Source organism: Pteropus medius, unplaced genomic scaffold (genome assembly GCF_902729225.1).
Source record: "Pteropus medius unplaced genomic scaffold, Ma_sr-lr_union100, whole genome shotgun sequence".
In the NCBI taxonomy this organism is placed as follows: domain Eukaryota; kingdom Metazoa; phylum Chordata; class Mammalia; order Chiroptera; family Pteropodidae; genus Pteropus; species Pteropus medius.
The window spans coordinates 2244327-2262777 of record NW_024342644.1 but is presented as its reverse complement, the minus strand read 5'-3'; the positions used below and the strand labels follow the sequence as shown (position 1 = coordinate 2262777).

General features: G+C 33.7%; 1 protein-coding gene and 1 pseudogene across 11 annotated transcripts in view; one reads left to right on the top strand and one right to left on the bottom strand.

Moving 5' to 3' along the window:
* Positions 1-18451, top strand: part of CDKAL1 (CDKAL1 threonylcarbamoyladenosine tRNA methylthiotransferase) — a 566460-nt gene that overhangs the window by 326021 nt on the left and 221988 nt on the right. For all 11 annotated transcript variants that reach the window (XM_039866443.1, XM_039866450.1, XM_039866444.1 and 8 more), the window contains one exon: positions 4315-4481. In XM_039866443.1, the coding sequence (XP_039722377.1) occupies positions 4315-4481 (167 nt within the window). The remainder of the gene's footprint in view (positions 1-4314; positions 4482-18451) is intronic.
* On the bottom strand, positions 15634-15752 carry LOC120605638 (uncharacterized; annotated as a pseudogene).

The window sequence follows — 18451 nt, the reverse complement described above, 5'->3', positions numbered from 1 at the left end:
TTAATATGCACTGTGATCCTTAACAAAAGACTATTGGAAATTAAGAGCAGAGAATTTAATGCATATTAAATAAATATAGCATAATGTATGTTTAATTTATATTTCTTATTGACTATCGAAGAAAATGAAGCATGAAGGCTCAAATGAGATGGTGGAGAGAGAATAGAGGATGGAATTGAGAGGAGGAAAGGCAAGGGGAGTAATGAAGAGCAGAAAACAGAAGGGGAGAGCACACATCTGAACGATTTAGCAGACTTTGAGGTGATTTTCTTTGCTTAGTCGGTGTAGATTTTCTTGCCATCTAGTGCTCTTTAGCTATTCCATTAAACATAGTTTACAATTTTTGTATTTTTGTAATCCTTATTTCTATAAACTACTCATAATGAAATAATTGAAACAACTTATAATGGTGGAAATTTCCCCCGTGATAAAGCGAGAGCTTCTAGAGAAATATCACTTCTCTGACTAGATGAAATCAGTCTTTAGCCATATTTTAATTTATTACAATGGAGCTCATACATAGGAAAATTATACTGAGTCAAATTTTTGAAATTGAGTTTTAGCAATGTTTGATTTTTCAAGAAAGATATTCTTTGTTGTGAGACTATTTTATTGAGAATATTATCTTTTATTATTAACCTTTATGTCTTCTACTTTTTCCATCCTTTGTCATCTCAAATTACTATGATGCAAAGATCAGAATCTAGTTGTTGAGGTTGCTCTCTATTTATGGAAAAATAACCATGTTTCAACTATAGGCTGATCTGTAATTACTTGGGTAAAATGATAATATATTCTAATAACTAAACTTTTTTAAAGGGTTTTCCTTTGTAAGATACATTTTATTTCTCCCTAATATTTGCTTTTAATATTTGCTTTTTTTTTTTACCAAAATTTACACAACAAAAGGATAGATGATCTGATGAACCTCATGTTCATTAGAAAAGTCAGATAGACTGAACAATTTAAGGAAAATGAACAAAAGTCAGGTAGATGAACAATTTTAGGAAAAGTAAAATTTCACCTTGGATGCTTAGAAAAGCTAATTTTTGTCTCCCACTTTTCTGAATCCACTACTTTTTTTTTTTTTTTTTTTTTACATGTACTTATTTTTACAGGCATGGGAGTTTTTCTGGACATTCACTTCTCTTATCTCAGTTCTTCCTGCTTGCTTCTCTTTTTCATTTTCATGTGTTTGTTTTTATGACATGTATTAATCAAAGTCCACATTATAGTGCAGATTGGGCCTGTCTCATAGGGGCTGATATCATATACACTTTCAACCAGCCCAGTTCATCCTTCACTTGGTTTCTAAGGCCGTATTCTTCAATACCCACCCCCCTTTATCACCATCGATAGGGATGTGTGTGAAGCTCCCAGGATGTCTCTCATTGTCCCCTTGCCAGCTCCTGGATGATAGCCCATCTTAGATCACAGAAGTTTAATGATGAATCCATATCTGATATGAGCTGGAGTCGCTGCAGGGCACATAGTAGGTAACGGCCTAATAAATGTTTGATGGACGAATAAAGAAATGAATGTGCAAAGGAATATAGCTCATAACTGAGGTCCTTAAGGAATGAAGCTGTTTAGGCAAGCATTTCTGTCCATAAGTATAGCCAATTAAGTGTGCAGATAGAAGCATGCATGTGTCTCAATATCCATTAGTGATTATAGACCGCAGCCTTCAGTTTCCCTGGTGAACTCATATGCAAGCTGACCTGACAGGAACTGCTTGCACTATGAGTAATCACAAGACTTCCCAGGGAAAAGGATGTCAGGCATGGAGATTCCATATTTAGCTTCACCTTTAGTATGAAATGAGTTTCCATATCCTAACTATTCAAGGGATCAGCTCTCATTAGAATTCATGCTTGAAACAGAACCTTACAGAATCTGAACTTTCTCACATTGATTAAGAGCAGAACCATCTTAGACAAATTTTTGGATTGAATTGGCCAGTCGCATTTCTCCTGAAGTCCAGGGGTTTCACATTTTGCACATGTTTTCTCATTTCATTGTGTTTTAAGCCAGGTTGCTATTATATAGAGCACTTTAGCAGCCTTGATCTTGGAGACATCAAGACCATTATTCCCGTTGTTGCTGATTTAGTGTTACAGCTGCTTCCTCTTTATGTGATTTAATTTGAAGTTTCAGCCCACCAGGGGGCTATTGGTCCCCACCTATGCAGCTTTAAGAGCTGGCTGCTGCTGTTTCTGCATGATGTTATTTCCATTCCTATTCAAAGTGATTTTTCCCCTTCTATATTAGTCTAGCAACAGCGAGGCACTGTTCCAGGAACTCACTCTTTCTACATAAGGCGTAGCATGGAACCATTTGGATGGAAAAATTATAAATTAAAATTATTCTGTTCATTTTAAAATATTCATATTGTGTTGCTCAAATGCCAGTAACTGGAAAATTATGGATAATGTCCTGTTTTTATAACCTTTTTCAGAGTGTTTTAAAATCTGTTTATGTTGTTACTTAGCCATCTCTTTTCCTGGAGTGGATTTTATGATAAGATTAAAAAAAAAAGTTGTATGAGTCCAGTGTCTAATGACATATGTAATATTAAAATAATGATGTCAATAATTGTAACTCATTTTTTAAATAAAACAAAATTTACTCCATATACAGAGAATATTTATAAAATTATAAGACTATAAACAGAGACTGTAAACATGCCAGACTATTTCTTTTAAGGATAAATTTTTCTTATTAAATGATTAAAACTAAGCAACGATTTATTAATTTCTGGAATTACATATTTAATTTAAGAAAACCCATATATTCGTAACACTACTGATTTTCAAATAACAGAGACATCTCCAACTTTTTAAATGGAGCTTTTTTTGATATTTCCTGTTTCTGTGCTAAGCCATTAATTTCGGGAAACTAAAATCCTATTTCTATCCTTGTATTTTCTATGTTGTGTGGGTGTGGGTGAGGATGTGCTTGTCTCAAAAAGATAGACAAATGGGGGAAAGTGAACATGTTTTTGTGTAGGTTGGCTAGTTTTTTGATAAAGTAAATACATCTTGTATTCTAAAAGAAATAATGATTAGAGATCTTCATGTATATTTTTCTACTTCTGTGGAACACATTAAGGAGAGTGAAAATCTTTATGATTTTTGTATTCTGTAAATTTTAAGTTCACATTCACATAAAAGCCATGTGTTTTATTTGTTGTCTCTCTTGGCTAGGAATATTTAAATGTATTTTTAAAATTCTTCTGTTCTGTCAACTAAAGACAATTTAAAATTATAATTTTAAGACTCTTTCTAGAAAATTATACTTCTGATTCAGTCTGCAGTCTTTCTTTGTATGCTGTGTGTGTGTGTGTGTGTGTGTGTGTGTGTGTGTGTGTGTGTTGAGGTTCTTTAGAAGCAACACATCACTTTATCATGAACAAATTTCACTAGCCCATTTTATTATTTGTTGAGCCTTGTGAACCATTGGTCTTTTAAAATAGGTGGATTCTTTAACTGAGTATGCATTCAGAAAGGTTCTGTGTGCCATTGCAAACCTAGGTGGATCCTCCTAACTCTGTTTTATTCATTTTAAATAATTCTAGGTTATTCAAAAGTATTTTCTTTTAATTTTTGGAAGGAAGTCGTTGTAGGCTATAATATTTGAAGTCAGGATTCTTTATAACAACCATAGCACCAAAACATAGATCCGTTTTTGAAGGTCTGATTGATGGAAAATAGGATGCTGTCAGTAAGCAGATATTCCAACACAAATACTTAGTTTATACAGCGACTAACTACTGTGAATGCAGCCATATGGTGTACTCTATTCTTAATTGAATAAAGAAGACAAAATTTCTCCTGTTACTACAGGAGAAATGGATACCTCGTAATTAATAATTTGTGAGTTAAGCCTTAGCTACACTTGACATTTTTCCTTGGGTTTATTAGTGAGTTAACTGCTGATATTACCTATTCTGAGAATGACTCTTCAGTTATGGTGTTCAATAAAATAGGTATTCTCTGTGATGGGACAGAAGCTTTAGTCTTGATCAAAGTGCTTTGGAGGAAGCATGGTTTAACTGATTGGCTGTGAATGTTAATCACTCCATAGGATGCGCTGATAATTTACAGCATTGTTATAACTCTCTGGTGTTCATAAAATGAACTTAATAACCCAGTGCCACCATGGGATAAGCTGCTTTTTCTCCCCCCTTCAATTGAATACCCAGACTGCCTGCATAATAATGTTGAGAAATACTGCATTAAAAAGAGTGAGCAGCTGTATGATGAAGGAAACAGCTCTGCAACAGATTTGTTAATTATCTCCTTTGATTCACAGAGGGTGTTTGTGAGATATGGTTGACCAGTGAAGACACAGGGGCTTATGGCAGAGATATTGGCACCGATCTCCCCACACTACTGTGGAAACTGGTTGACGTGATTCCTGAGGGAGCAATGCTGAGGCTTGGCATGACAAATCCTCCCTATATTTTAGAGCATCTGGAGGTAAGGAAAAGCACCCCATTTCTATGCGGACACACAGACACAAACCAATCCAGACAATGTGGCAGCCTCAGCATCATCACATGAGCTTCATTTAAAACCACTTTTACATTTTTTTTGTGGTCTCACATTATGCAGAATAATTGAGAATTTCAGATCTCCTCATTGTCAGTCTACACATCTTGTTTTTGCTTCCTCACTATTAATTAATGTTGCCTAGCTTTGCCAGTGCTTGCCAAATTGTCATAGTTCTTTGTTTCCTCTTTGCAGCCCTTCAGATTTCCATTGCATAAATTTGCCTCAGTGCCTCCATTTAGAACTCTTGTCTAGTTCAGATCTGTTAATACGTTGCATAATTTTGCAACCAGCAGTGAACATTGCATTATCTTTTATCTGACCATTAACCCTGTCAGTAAGGATACTGTACTATAAGTTTGAGGATGTTTTAAGTTTCATCTCTTTCTCTGGAGATAGTTAAGGGTGAGTAGTATCAGAGACACAGATTTTGGTATTTTTCCATTTGATGCTCTTATGATCACTGTGAAAAAAGGAGTTGTGATAATGTGAGATCCCTGGTTTTATTTTATGCCTTCAATGGATCAGGACGCTTACCTTCAAGTTACTTCCCATTAAACCAGAAAAATGGACATGTGTACAGGTAACTGTGGTACTTGATGACAAATGCCACTATAATATAAGCAAATAATATGAACAAGAAGCAACCATTTAAATGAAGAAGCACATTCTAGGATCCTTGACTGTTATTTGAGAAATAAAATAATATATGAATTAAAAGAATTATATTAGGCCCATATTTATGGAAATTTAATAAGTGCTGTTGAAAAGTCATGTGCAGAGTATAAATACAAGTCACTTATATTTTTAATCAGATGTGTTTTTTGCAGTTGTTTTTTTTAGAAAAATAACATTCCAGAAATTTAAAAGCAAGTGTAGTTGCTGTAATTTAATACATAAATGAAAATGATTATTCAAAAATTTAAAAAATTGTTCATTTGAGATTGCTGCTGAAAAGCCAGATATCAACAATGCATTTTAGAAATTCTGAAAACAGAGTTGACAGCAATCTGATCATTAATTATTAATATATAATGAAGAAATTCAGCAATTTCAGTTTTGTAATTTGCATTTTCCTAGCCAGATCTTTTAGCAGAGGTATACTATTTATATGTTGACAGTGATACTTTGGACAGTGTAGAACCGTTATGATTTGCTATTTAAAAATAAGTTTCAGGCATGTCAATTTTTACTTACTCTTTGACTCAACACTTGAAAAAGCAAGCAATTATTTGTGAAAACCACATATGCTGAGAGGTGTAATAGTCTTGCTGTGTTTGCAGTAGATATGAGACATACATCATGAAGACCAGGAGATGAGCTAGATGTGTGGTGAGTAGGAAGGGAAGTAAGCCCTACCAATATATAGTCAATAAACAACTTTGTCAAAATCAAGGGAACCACAGTAGCTGGAGTCAGAGACATTCAGGTAAGGAGTAAACACAAGAGGAAAAAAATGTGCATTGGCTCTGAGCCAACTAACCAAATACCTCTTGGAATAAATCCAGCACTTTCAATAACTACAAGATTGTAGAAACTAATAATCACATTTATCGGAAACCCTGATCCTCAGCACCTAAAGTAGTGCTAGTTGTTGACCTCTGAGTAGGTGCTCCAGGAGAGCGTCTAAAAAGTCAACAGAAGATGATAAATATAGCTTTATATTTTACCTGGAAAAACACCAGATGTTTAATTCATAGATGTGGTTAGAATGATAAGTTCTGATTGTCATGACATTACCTTGTTAAAATTCTTGCTGTTAAGATATTTATAATGTTAGCCTTTCCTCCTACATTGTCATTTTCCTGAGTTAAGGACCTTGCCATATCCACCTCTGTATCTACCCCACCCAGGAATGGCTCAATAAATAAATGAAGAAAAGAAAAAGAAAAAACCAAAAACCAAAAATTGGGGTAGCAATATTTATACCAGACAAAATAGACTTTAAAACAAAGCTTAAAACAAGAGACAAAGAAGGACCCAGTAATCCCACCTCTGGGTATTTATTTGAAGAAATCCTAAATACTACCTTGAAGGGACATGTGCATCCATACGTTCACTACAGCATTATTTACAGTAGCCAAGATATGGAGGCAACCTGGGTGTCCATCAATAGATGAATAGATAAGAGGTGATACATAACCAATAGAATATTACTCAGACATAAAAAAGAAGGAAATCTTGCCCTCTGCAACAATATGGGTAGACCTAGAGGGTATTGTGTTAGATGGAGTAAGTCAGACAGTGAAGGACAAATGCTATATGATTTCAGTTACATGTGGAATCTAAAGAACAAAATAAATGAACAAACAAAACAAATAAACTCGTAGGTAGAAAGAACATTTTGATGGTTGCCAGGTGCAAGGGCAGGGTGGTGGAGGAATCGGTGAAAAGGGAGAAGGGATTGAAAAGTACAGATTGGTAGTTACAAAATAGTCATGGAGATGTAAAGTATAGTATAAGGAATATAGTTAATCATGTTGTAATAATTATGTATGGTGTCAGATTGGTACTAGATTTATTGGATGATTACTTTGTACGTTATATAAATGTCTATTCACTGTGTTGTGTACCTGAAACTAATATAATATTGTATGTCAGCGGTAATTAAAAAATAAATTATTTTTTTTAAAGAATGAGAGAAGGAAGAGTCTTCTTCATAAAATAAATTGTAGAGCTCACTTTGTAGTCTTTGAAGTCTTAATATTCTGACCAGAAGAGGTAGCAGAAGATGACAAAGTAAATGAGCTTCAAGGGTGAGAGTTTGTCCCAAAGAAAGCCATCCATTTCTATGCACTTCATAAACAGGGAGCAATCCAATCCTGTTGTGCCACATCAAAGGAAAAAGCAATCCAAAACAGATGAAAATGAAACAAGCAGAGGTGTGCAAGAATAACAGATCCACACCATTCTGAAGTAAGAGCTTTTAAAGTCTTATCATGCTGCTTTGACAAAACCTAAGCACCTTAGTAGTTCTTCTTATTCCCATCTAAGTAGAAGAGCCCAGAATTTTCAGTGTTCCACAAACACATCCTTATGTAATAGGACAGGTAACTGATCTCCAGAGGCTTCATTGGCTTCCCAGAGTGAAAAAGACATTAGAGAAGGGAGCTCAAACCTGGTGAGCCTCAGCCAGTGCCCACCAGTACATTATATTTCCCCATTTAATACTCTCTAAGCTTAGATTACTCTGCAGAAATTAATTGACTTATCTAAAAAGTGCTGAAGAGAGTTCCCCAATAAGAAAAAAAGAAAACCAGAGAAAAGATGAAAACAAAAATAAATAACACCCGTGAATGACAGGTGATGATTTTTTTTTTTTTTTGACTTGTAGGGATAGAGGAACCCATTCTTGAAATAGCTACTCTGATGCTTTAATATCCTTACAGTAAGTGTTTCTTGAGAATTATATCGGTAGCACCCAGCTTTCTTGTGTTTCTGGAAGGTGCTTCATGCTACAGGCTTTATTATAGAGCTCTTCACTTGGCTGTTTTCCTCCTTTATTCTGTTCACTTCACACTCACCTGACTCTTGAGATTTCTTTTAAAACGCTTTTACTAGCTTAACATTTTTTTTGAACAGTTTAAAGAAGAAATCATTTAAAGGAAAATACCAACGTTTCTATCATTTTAAAATGTGGTGTGGAAAAATAGATCTGTTGATAAAACATTTTATTAAATTTCCATAGGAACAGAAGACACATACTACAGTTAACATAGGATGCACTTTTAAGGTTCTATCAAGAGTCTAGCATTATGTATGATACATTATAGAGTAGATATTGAATAACTGTGTAGTGAAGGAAAGGAGAGAGAAATTTTAATTCCTAAATGGCAGACAAGTAGTCAAGTCTTTATTTGGAACATCTATAAACCCTATTTTTAACATATCACTGCATTAAACAATATGGGATTCATTTTAAATGATGATGTAACTGACAAAGAGCTATCTTAAACATATATATATATATATCCACACACATATGTGTGTACATATGTGTGTGTACGTGTGCATGTGTGTATAAAAAACACATTGGAATTGAAGAAACATAATAATGGCTTATGTAACATCTACTAAATTTGGATATGAAGTAGAAACAGCACATAAAATAAAAGATTAAAAATTTTTTTACCTCGTCTTAAAGTCTGTGATGTCTCTCCATTACCCATAGGCTAAAGATAAGCTCTTTAGCACGACAGAGTCCTTAAGATGCTTCTTCCATTACATCCCTGTTCTCCCCTCCCTTTAGTACCCTGATGATGCCTCCTGTATAGCTTGTATTTTGTCTTTACCATTTTATACTCTTGAAATTTTTACTTTAACCTTTTCTCATTCTATACTTACCACATGATTGCAGTTGTAATAACAAATTAATCAGATACACTAATATTGCTACGATGTGTGTTGACTAATATTATGCCTCTATAGTGGCAAGTAAGAGATATTTTTCCTGTGTGTTTGCTTTCCTATTGATATCACTAAGGTAATAACTCTACTATATTCTTCTTTAATGGACTTTGACCTTATAGAAAGTAAAGTGGCTTGTGAATTGGATTACTCTTGAAACTACATTGCTTAGTTTTGCTCTCCTATTTGTAGTAGTCCACAGCTAAGGTATTAATTCAGAGTGAACATGACACATGTGAATCCAACAAGGTATAATGAGGCCACTGACAGCGATACAATGGCTACTGCTAACTGGGCACCAGAAATCACTGATAACGTTTTCAAGGCTGCATAATAATGATATCAGAATATTTATTGAGTGCTTAATTTTTCAAGAAACCACACTGATTGCTTTACTCAATGTCTTTCCCTTCTTTTAGATAACTAACTATATAGATATTATTATCCTCATTTTTTTAAATTGAGAAGCTAAGTCTTAAAAAGCTTTAATAATTGGCCAAATTGCATAACTAGTTAGCAACTGGTTTCTAATCTTGTCTGACTCTAAAATGCTTTCTCCTATACTGCATCTTCCATGAAGCCTTCCCAGATGCTTCTCAGATTCTTTCCTTGCTTTTTCACTCTGTCCAAAGATATCTCTGCTGCACTTATCTTGGTGAGCCATAGTTACTTGTTTTCATGTAAATCTAACAAAACTGTTACCATCTTGAGGGAGAGAATGTCTTATCTTTGTATTTTAGTACCTGTAATTACATGCACTTAATGCGTATTGAATTATGTGATAGCTCTAAGTTTAGCTGTTCCTTGACTGCAGGTCATAATATATTGAAGTATCTTCATATCTGTGCTAAGCATCTAATTTGGGAAGAGTTCGTGAATGGTTGTCATATGTGTTTCTCACTTGCGAGTCACACTTCTATGAAGATATACTAGATGGTGGGGGGAAATTCATCTAATGTATGTGTTTTATTGATTTGCTCTGCTAAAATATCACAGTGAATAGGTAGTATTTTCTTTAGGATTACCTAGAACTCATGATCGTTGAATTCGAAGATTATCTAGGCTCTTAGCTTCTTTCTTCACCTTCTCACTTCTTAGCTTTCACTCTGTTTTATAATCTCCATCAGAGAAGTCAGTAGTGAGTGGTCAAGGAGTAGAAATTAAAACAGGCTGTTTGTCTTGATTTTAGTTTTATGGGTTGGCCGGTAGAGAAAAGATAATAAAAACCTGTTGACCAGTAAGATATATAAGAAGTATCTGTGGATTTTGTTAAGCTATTCTGGCTCTCCCAGTGTTATGAATAATTTAAAATAACTGTTATCTCCCTTTAAGATTTCTGTACATCCTAAAATTGTGTCAGAATTTTAGTGTGTAATGTATAGCCTGGTCCAGAGAGGACAAGTTAGTTAATATGGAGTACAAGTGCCATTAAGGACTTTTCCTTCAAGTTATAAATAAAGCAAATTGTTTATTTTAAAATTTATATTACTCTGTAAAATATTGCTGAAATATTGACACTGATATTCCCATTGATATTACACTAGATTTTATTTAGCTTGAATTAAAATACAGTTTTTAAATTTACATTTAACATTTATGTTATATATGTTATATTATGGAAGATTAATCATAAATAGTGATTTTTAAGTGTTCTTTCTGCTTTTGGTTGAGAAATCTTGTAATCACTACAACGAATCAATTTCCCACTTCCCTTGATTTTTGTATATTTACTTCTAGTTAAAGACCTTATAGTCTAACCTATGTATATATTTAGCAAAATTATTTTATCTGGTCAAAGACAGTAAATATCTGTCAAGGACTTTTGCTGCATGGTAATTTATGAACGTTAAGAGTATGTTTGACTATGCAGACTTAAAAATGCCTCTTAGTTCCAAAATAAGAACAAGCTCAGTCCCTGCTGTGCTTGTGTTTCATCAAAGCAAAACGGAATTTCCAAACTGGAGTTAACAGTTCACATGGGGTCTTTAATTTTTTTTTTTTTCCTCAAGGCTTATACTTTTCAGCATAATAGAAAAATATGCAAATAGGTTTTATGTTGTTGTATACAAAATATTTCCCTCCTTTGATACATAGAAGGACATGGTATTTATTTTGAGCAAGGAAATGGAAAGTAAAAATCTTTTATTTCTGCCATCCAGATATAGCTCTGGGGACATTTCAGTGTGTAGTTTGATCTGGCTGTTGGCACTCAGTTTCTTGCCGATTATAATCATCAGCACTTTACTTCATTCTTAACCTAGCATTTGTGAATAAATTTCAAGAGGTCAATGAAAACTCTGAAACGGAAAACTAAAGTTGGTGCCTATCTGAAAAATTTAGGGGGAGAAAACCATCTAATAGTAAAAGGATTCACATCCATAATATAAAGTTTATCAAGCTTTACTGGGAGCCTAATTCAGAGAGCTGGGACCAGCCCTCTGAAGGGAAGATATGGATAGAGGGAATGTTCAACTCTGTTTGTCCAATGACTTGACTATTTTTGATAAAAGATGAGATTAAAATGCTGCTCCCCATAAGCATGATTGCAGGCTTCACCCCACTTTCCTACTCTGCAGCCTGTTCATTCCTGTGACCCTCCCTTCTTCCCTTGTTCAGGTTTCAGACCCTAACTCCAGCGCCTCCCAAGAAGCCTAAACTTTTCTTAAACTCAGCAGCCCCTTAGAAAAATTAACATAGCTTATTGCTTATTACTGAGCAATATTCAGTCTGGGTGATTAAGCCTCATGATTACATGAGGCCAGAGGACCCAGAAAAGAAATGAATTCATAAATAGATAGACTTGGTCTCAACAGATTACTCTTTGTTGCTGCCCTCAAAGATACAGACTCAGTCTCATCAGGAATTGTATTTTATTTTTATGGTCTCAGGTATGTTTTCAGGGAAAATCAACTATTTTGTGGATGAGTGTTTCTCATTGAAAATACTGGGTATCTCTGCCTTCCTAGGGAGCACAGTGGAAAAATGCCTTGTTAAAAAATTTTATTTATATAGTCCTCAATAATTTATTTTTTTAAATTTTTAATTAAGTTTATTGGGCTAACATTGGTTAATACAATTATATAATTTTCAGGTGTACATTATCATTTAACATCTGTATATTCTATTGTGTGTTTACCACCCAAAGTCTAGTTGCCATCAATAATTTATACAGAGACCTACCCGTGGGCTTCACTGCTGCTCTCAGTTTCCATTTCTAAATTACTATATAGTATACGTGGGAGGCTAGACTCAGTGTAAGAATATAAATGGTCAAATCATATTTGGTTATCATGAAATATTTTAATCTACTTTGTGGTAAATACTGTCTGAACTTCTCATTTTTTTCTTTTGCCATTGGCCTAAGTTATTGAATATTGCTCATGAAATCCAGTGACATGTGGACGTTAATTCTCAAAAGAGATGATCATTTTTCTGAGAGCAAAAGAGCATAAGGATAAAATGTGTATCAAGATAATGAGTGAAAAGGACTCCACAAATGCTTTATAAAGAAGCTGATGTCATAGTCAGATATCTGGAACCACATCTGTGTGTGTGTGTATGTGTGCGTGTGAACAAAGCAGAATACACACACACACACACACACACACAGTTCTAGAATACTGGAGAAGCCTGGAAATTTACATATTTCAATTGTGGCATACAAATATTCCTATTGCATTTTTTAGTATTCTAGTATACATTTCTGTTTATAAAGGAGGGCATTAGATATGGTTTAATTTGCATCTTAAAAGGCATTTCACATTGCCATTCCCCTGAATCCTTAATTTTTTTTACAGGAGTAGCTGAGAAAATTTCCATGTCACCTGTCAAAATTAGTATAGTTCAAACTCCACAGTACACCATCTGTGGGCTTTATCTTCCTCATTAATTTAGGAAGTCAGTTCTGCTCAAGCCATTGAGAAAAGCTGCCTTTGACTTTCCTTCATAAGCACAGAGGACGACTAATACATAAGCCAATCAAGAGAGTTTCCTTTATGCTTTTCTTTTGATTCTAGGATCGTCTCTATATTGATTTCTTTGCTCTGATAGACACTGAAAGGTTACCTTAGGCACTTGCTAATTCAGCACTTCGTAAAATGAAATTCTCATATTTTATATCAGGTGGGTAATGGAATTTTCAAGTGATTCATGGTGTAGAACAGAAAGCTTGGTAATGAAGTTAATGGTTCATAGATTAGTTGAGGGAAATGCTGCATGGTTTTTAGAAAGTAAAGTGCAGTTTCTTAGTTTGCTTCTATTTCTAATCTACTAAATTGTTTGTTGTTTTAAGGTGTAATATGTTTTTCTTCATTCTCCTACATCTTCCTTTGCCTACCACACAAATAATCCACTTGAAAACGTTAAGTCCAAAATTCTTGGACTCTCAAAATTTAAGTCCAAAATTCTTTCATGTCATTTAACAGTAAATAATTATTGTGTCAAAATTGGAAACATAAGGGTTTTTAAATTATTATTAAAAATTCCTTTATTTGCATATGTTGTAGCAGAACTATCAAACAGATTATAATGGGCATGAATGGACTAGGTGTACTAAATTACTTTAGCATCAGAGAATGCTGCATGTGGGCCAGAGAAAATCAAACTATTTAGAGTAATGTTGGAAGTTCTCCAGTTGTTCATTATTTAGGGGGAAAACATACTCTTTTATAGTATGTATTTTTGTGTGTGTTTTTAAAATCACTGTGAAAAGGTTGCTACATGTAAAGCATTGTTTGATTAAACAAAATATTATGGATAGGTCTTTCTCTAATATTTGACAACAAAGAAGTAACTTTCTTAGTTACATGTTAAAATATATCTGAAAAGTAAGTTTCATATCAGCCTTTATTGTATGGTGTTGTATGGAATATCAGCCTACATTCTGATCAGTTGAAATTTCAGACATTAATTTTTTAATTGATTGAATTCACTACGGTATTTTCAGCTTTTGTTATTTTCTTCCTCAACCGATCTGTTATTTTTCTTCCTATTTTTTTCACTTTTTGAAATATAAAATAATATATTTATTAAATATTTTTATTTTTTTCATACAGTCAACATTCAGTATTATTTTATATTAATTTCAGTTGTATATCATAGTGGTTAGCTATTTATATAATTCAAAAAGCGATCCCCCCCTAAATAAGTCTAGAACTCACCTGTCACCGTACATAGTTATTACAATATTATTGACTATATTTCCTATGCTGTATTTTACATTCCCATGACTATTTTGTAAATACCAACTTGTACTTCTTAAACTCTTCATGTTTTTCACCTAGTCCCCCAACCCCTGTCAACCATCAGTTTTTTCTCTGAATATGTGAGTCTGTTTCTATTTTGTTCATTTATTTTCTTCTTCAGGTTCCATATATAAGTGAAATCAAATGATATTTGTCTTTTCTGCATCTGCCTTACTCCACTTAGCATAATATCCTCTAGGTCCATTCATACTTTTGCAAATGGTAAGATTTCATTCTTTTTTATGGCTGTGCAATATTCCATTTTAAATATGGAACATTTCTTCTTTATCTAATTGTCTGTCGATGGGCACTTAGTTGCTTCTATATCTTGGCTATTGAAAATAATGCTGAAATGAAAATAGGAGTGCATATATCTTTTCAAATTAGTGTTCTGTCTTTCCTTAGATAAATACCCAGAAGTGGAATTGCTGGGTCATAAGGTAGTTCTGTTTTAATTTTTTGAGGAACCTCTATACTGTCCTCCATAGTGGCCGCACCAATTTGTAGTCCTACCAACAGTGCACTAGGGTTCCCTTTTCTCTACATCCTCACACACCTCCTGTTTGTTGATAGATTGATAATAGCCATCCTGACAGGTGTGATGTGATATCTTATTGTGGCTTTTATTTCCATTTCTCTAACAATTGGTGACGTTGAGCATCTTTTCATGTCTGTTGGCCATCTGTGTGTCTACTTTGGAGAAATATCTATTTAGGTCCTCTGCTCGTTTTTTAATTGGATTTTTTTTTTATGTTAAATTGTATGAGTTCTATATAAATTTTGGATAGTAACCCCTTGTTAGATATATCACGGGCAAATATCTTCTCCCATTTAGTAGGTCGTCTTTTCATTTTGTTGATGGTTTTCTTTGCTGTGCAAAAATTTTTTAGTTTGATGTATTACTGTTTATTTATTTGTTCTTTTGTCTTCCTTGTCAAGGAGATATATCAGAAAAAAATATTACTAACAGCAATATCAGAAAGTTTATAACCTGTGTGTTCTTCTAGGATTTTTATGGTTTCGGGACTCACATAGAAGTCTTTAATCTATTTTGAGTTTATTCTTCGATATGGTGTAAGAAAATGGTTTCATTTCATTTTTTTTCCATGTATCTGTCTAGTTTAACCAACACCACTTACCAAATAGACAGTCTTTACCCCGTGTATATTCGTGCCTCTTTTGTCATAGATTAATAGACCATGGAGGGATGGGTTTATTTCTGGGCTCTCTGTTGTGTTCCATTAATCTATGTGTCTGTTTTTATGCCAGTACCATGTTATTTTGGTCACTAGTGTGGTACCTCCAGCTTTGTTCTTTCTCAAAATTGCCGTGGCTATTTGGGATCTTTTATGGTTCCATATACATTTTTGGATTATTTGTTCTAGTTCTATGAAAAATGCTACTTTTTTTTATTGTTGCTGCTGTTTTTACGTCTATAGCACCTGGTATTCCTAGATGGTCTCCCATCCAAGTACTAACCAGGTCCGACCCCGCTTAGCTTCCGAAATCAGATGAGATCGGGCACGTTCAGGGTGGCATGGCCTTAGATGCTGTTGGTTTTTTGACAGAGATTGCATTGAATCTGTAGATTGCTTTGGGTATTATAGACATTTAAATGGTGTTAATTCTTTTTATTCACGAGCATGGCATATGCTTGCATTTATTTGTATCTTTTTCACTTTCTTCAATGGCATAATTTTCTGAGTATATGTCTTTTACTCCCTTGATTAAATTTATTTCTAGATATTGTTCTTTTTCCATGTAATTGTAAATGGGATTGTTTTCTTAATTTCTTTTTCTTATAATTCATTTTTGTTGTATAAAAGTGCAACTGATTTTTGAATATTAATTTGCATCCTTCTACTTTACTGAATTTATCAGTTCTAATTGTTTTTTGATGGAATCTTTAGGATTCTCTCTATATAGTATCATGTCATCTTAAAATGATGACAGTTTTCCTTCTTCCTTTCTCATTCAGATGCCTTTTACTTCTTTTTCTTGTTTGATTGCTGTGGCTAGAACTTGCAGTACTACGTTGAATAAAAGTGGTGAAAACGGACATCCTTGTCTTGTTTCTGACCTTAAGGAAAACACTTTAGCTTTTCCCCATTGAGTGCGATGTTAGCTGTGGGTTTGTCAGATATGGCCTTTATGATGTTGTGGTATGTTTCTTTCAGACCCACTTTGCTAAGAGTTTTTGTCATAAACAGATGCTGGATTTTGTCAAATTTTTTCCTGAATCTTATTGATATGTTCATATGATTTTTATTTTTTATTTTGTTTACATGATATACCATGTCAATCGGTTTGTGGCTATTGAACCAATTTTGCATCCCTGGAATAAAATCCCACATGATCATGATGTGTGATCTTTTTAATGTATTGCTTGATGCAGTTTGCTAATATTTTACTGAGGATTTTTGCATTTATGTTCATCAAGGATGTTGTTCTATAACTTTTTTTCTTATGTCTTTGTCTAGTTTTGGAATCAAGGTAATGGTGGCCTCAGAAATGAGCTTGGGAACCTTCACTCCTCTTGAAATTTTTGGAATAGTTTCGAGAAGGGTGGGTGTTAATTATTCTTTGAATATTTTGTAAAATTCACCCATGATGCCATTTCATCCGAGACTTTTGTTTTGGGGGAAATTTTTGATTATTGATTTGATTTTGATAGTAGTAATTGGTCTGCTCAGATTTTTTGTTTTTCTTAAGTAAGTCTTGGAAGATTGTATGTTTCTTGGAGTTTCTCCATTTCTTCTAGATCATCCAATTTATTTGCATGTCACTGTTCATTGCATATTTTTATAATCCTTTGTGTATCTGTGGTATCAGTTAGTTGTGATTTCTCTTTCATTTCTGATTTTATTTATTTGTGTCCTCTCTCTTTTTTTCTTGATGAATCTGGTTAAAGGGTTATCAATTTTGTTTATCCTTTCAAAGAACCAGCTCTTGGTTTCAGTGATTTTTTTTTTTTTTGTATTGTCTTTTCAGAAACTATTTTATTTATTTCTGCTCTGATCTTTATTATTTCTTCCCTTCTGCTCACTTTGGGCTTTATTTATTGTTCTTTTTATAGTTCCTTTAGATAAGATTAGATTGTTTCTTTGAGATTTTTTTTGTTTCTTGAGTTACATCTGTATTGCTATGAATTTCCTTCTTTGGACTGCTTTCGCTGTGTCCCATAGATTTTGGGTCATTGTGCTTTTTATTTTTATTTGTCTTAGGGTGTATTTTGATTTCTTGATCTCGTTGTTAATCCTTTCATCATTTAGTAGCATGTTGCTTAGTCTCCATGTGTTTGTGTGTTTTTCATTTTTTCTTGTAATTGATTACTAGTTTCAAAACATTGTGGTTGGAGGAGACACTTAATATAATTTGTCTTTTTAAATTTATTGAGACTTATTTTGTGGCTTAACATGTGGTCTGTTCTGGAAAATGTTTCATGTGCACTTGAGAAGCATGTATATTCTGCTGCTTCAGTGTGGAATGCTTTAAAAGATATCAACTAAATCCATCTAGTCTAATGTGTCATTTAAGCCCTGTTTCCTTGTTGATTTTCTGTATGGAAGATTTATCCATGGATGTCAATGGGGTGGTAATGTCCCCTACTGTGACTGTATAACTATGGGTCTTTCCCTTTATGTCCATCAATATTTGCTTTATATAATTAGGTGCTCCTTTGTTGGGTACATAAATGTTCACCAGGGTTTTTTATCCACTCGTTGAATTGATACCTTTATCATTATGATATGCCCTCTTTGTCTCTTATTATAGCCTTTTGTCTGATAAAAATATTGCTACCTCAGCCTTTTTGTTATTGTTGTTGTTTCTATTTGGATGAAACATCTTTTTCCATTCCTTTACTTTCAGTCTATGTGTGTCTTTTGATCTGAAGTGGGTCTCTTGTAAACAGTATGGGTCTTGTTTTCTTACCCACTCAACCACTCTATGTCTTTTGATTGGAGCATTTAATCCATTTACACTTAATGTCATTAGTGATAGGTACATAGTTATTGCCGTTTTATTATTCATATTTATGTTCTTTTTTCCCCTCTTCTTCTTAAAGAAGTCCCTTTAACATTCCTTGTAATACTGGTTTGATAAGCTCCTTTAGTCTTTTCTTGTCTGGGAAGTTCTTTATCTCTCTTTCAATTTTAAATGAGAGCCTTGATAGGTAGAATAATCTTAATTGTAGGTTCTTATTTTTCATCACGTTGAATATTTCATGCCAACACGTTCTGACCTGAA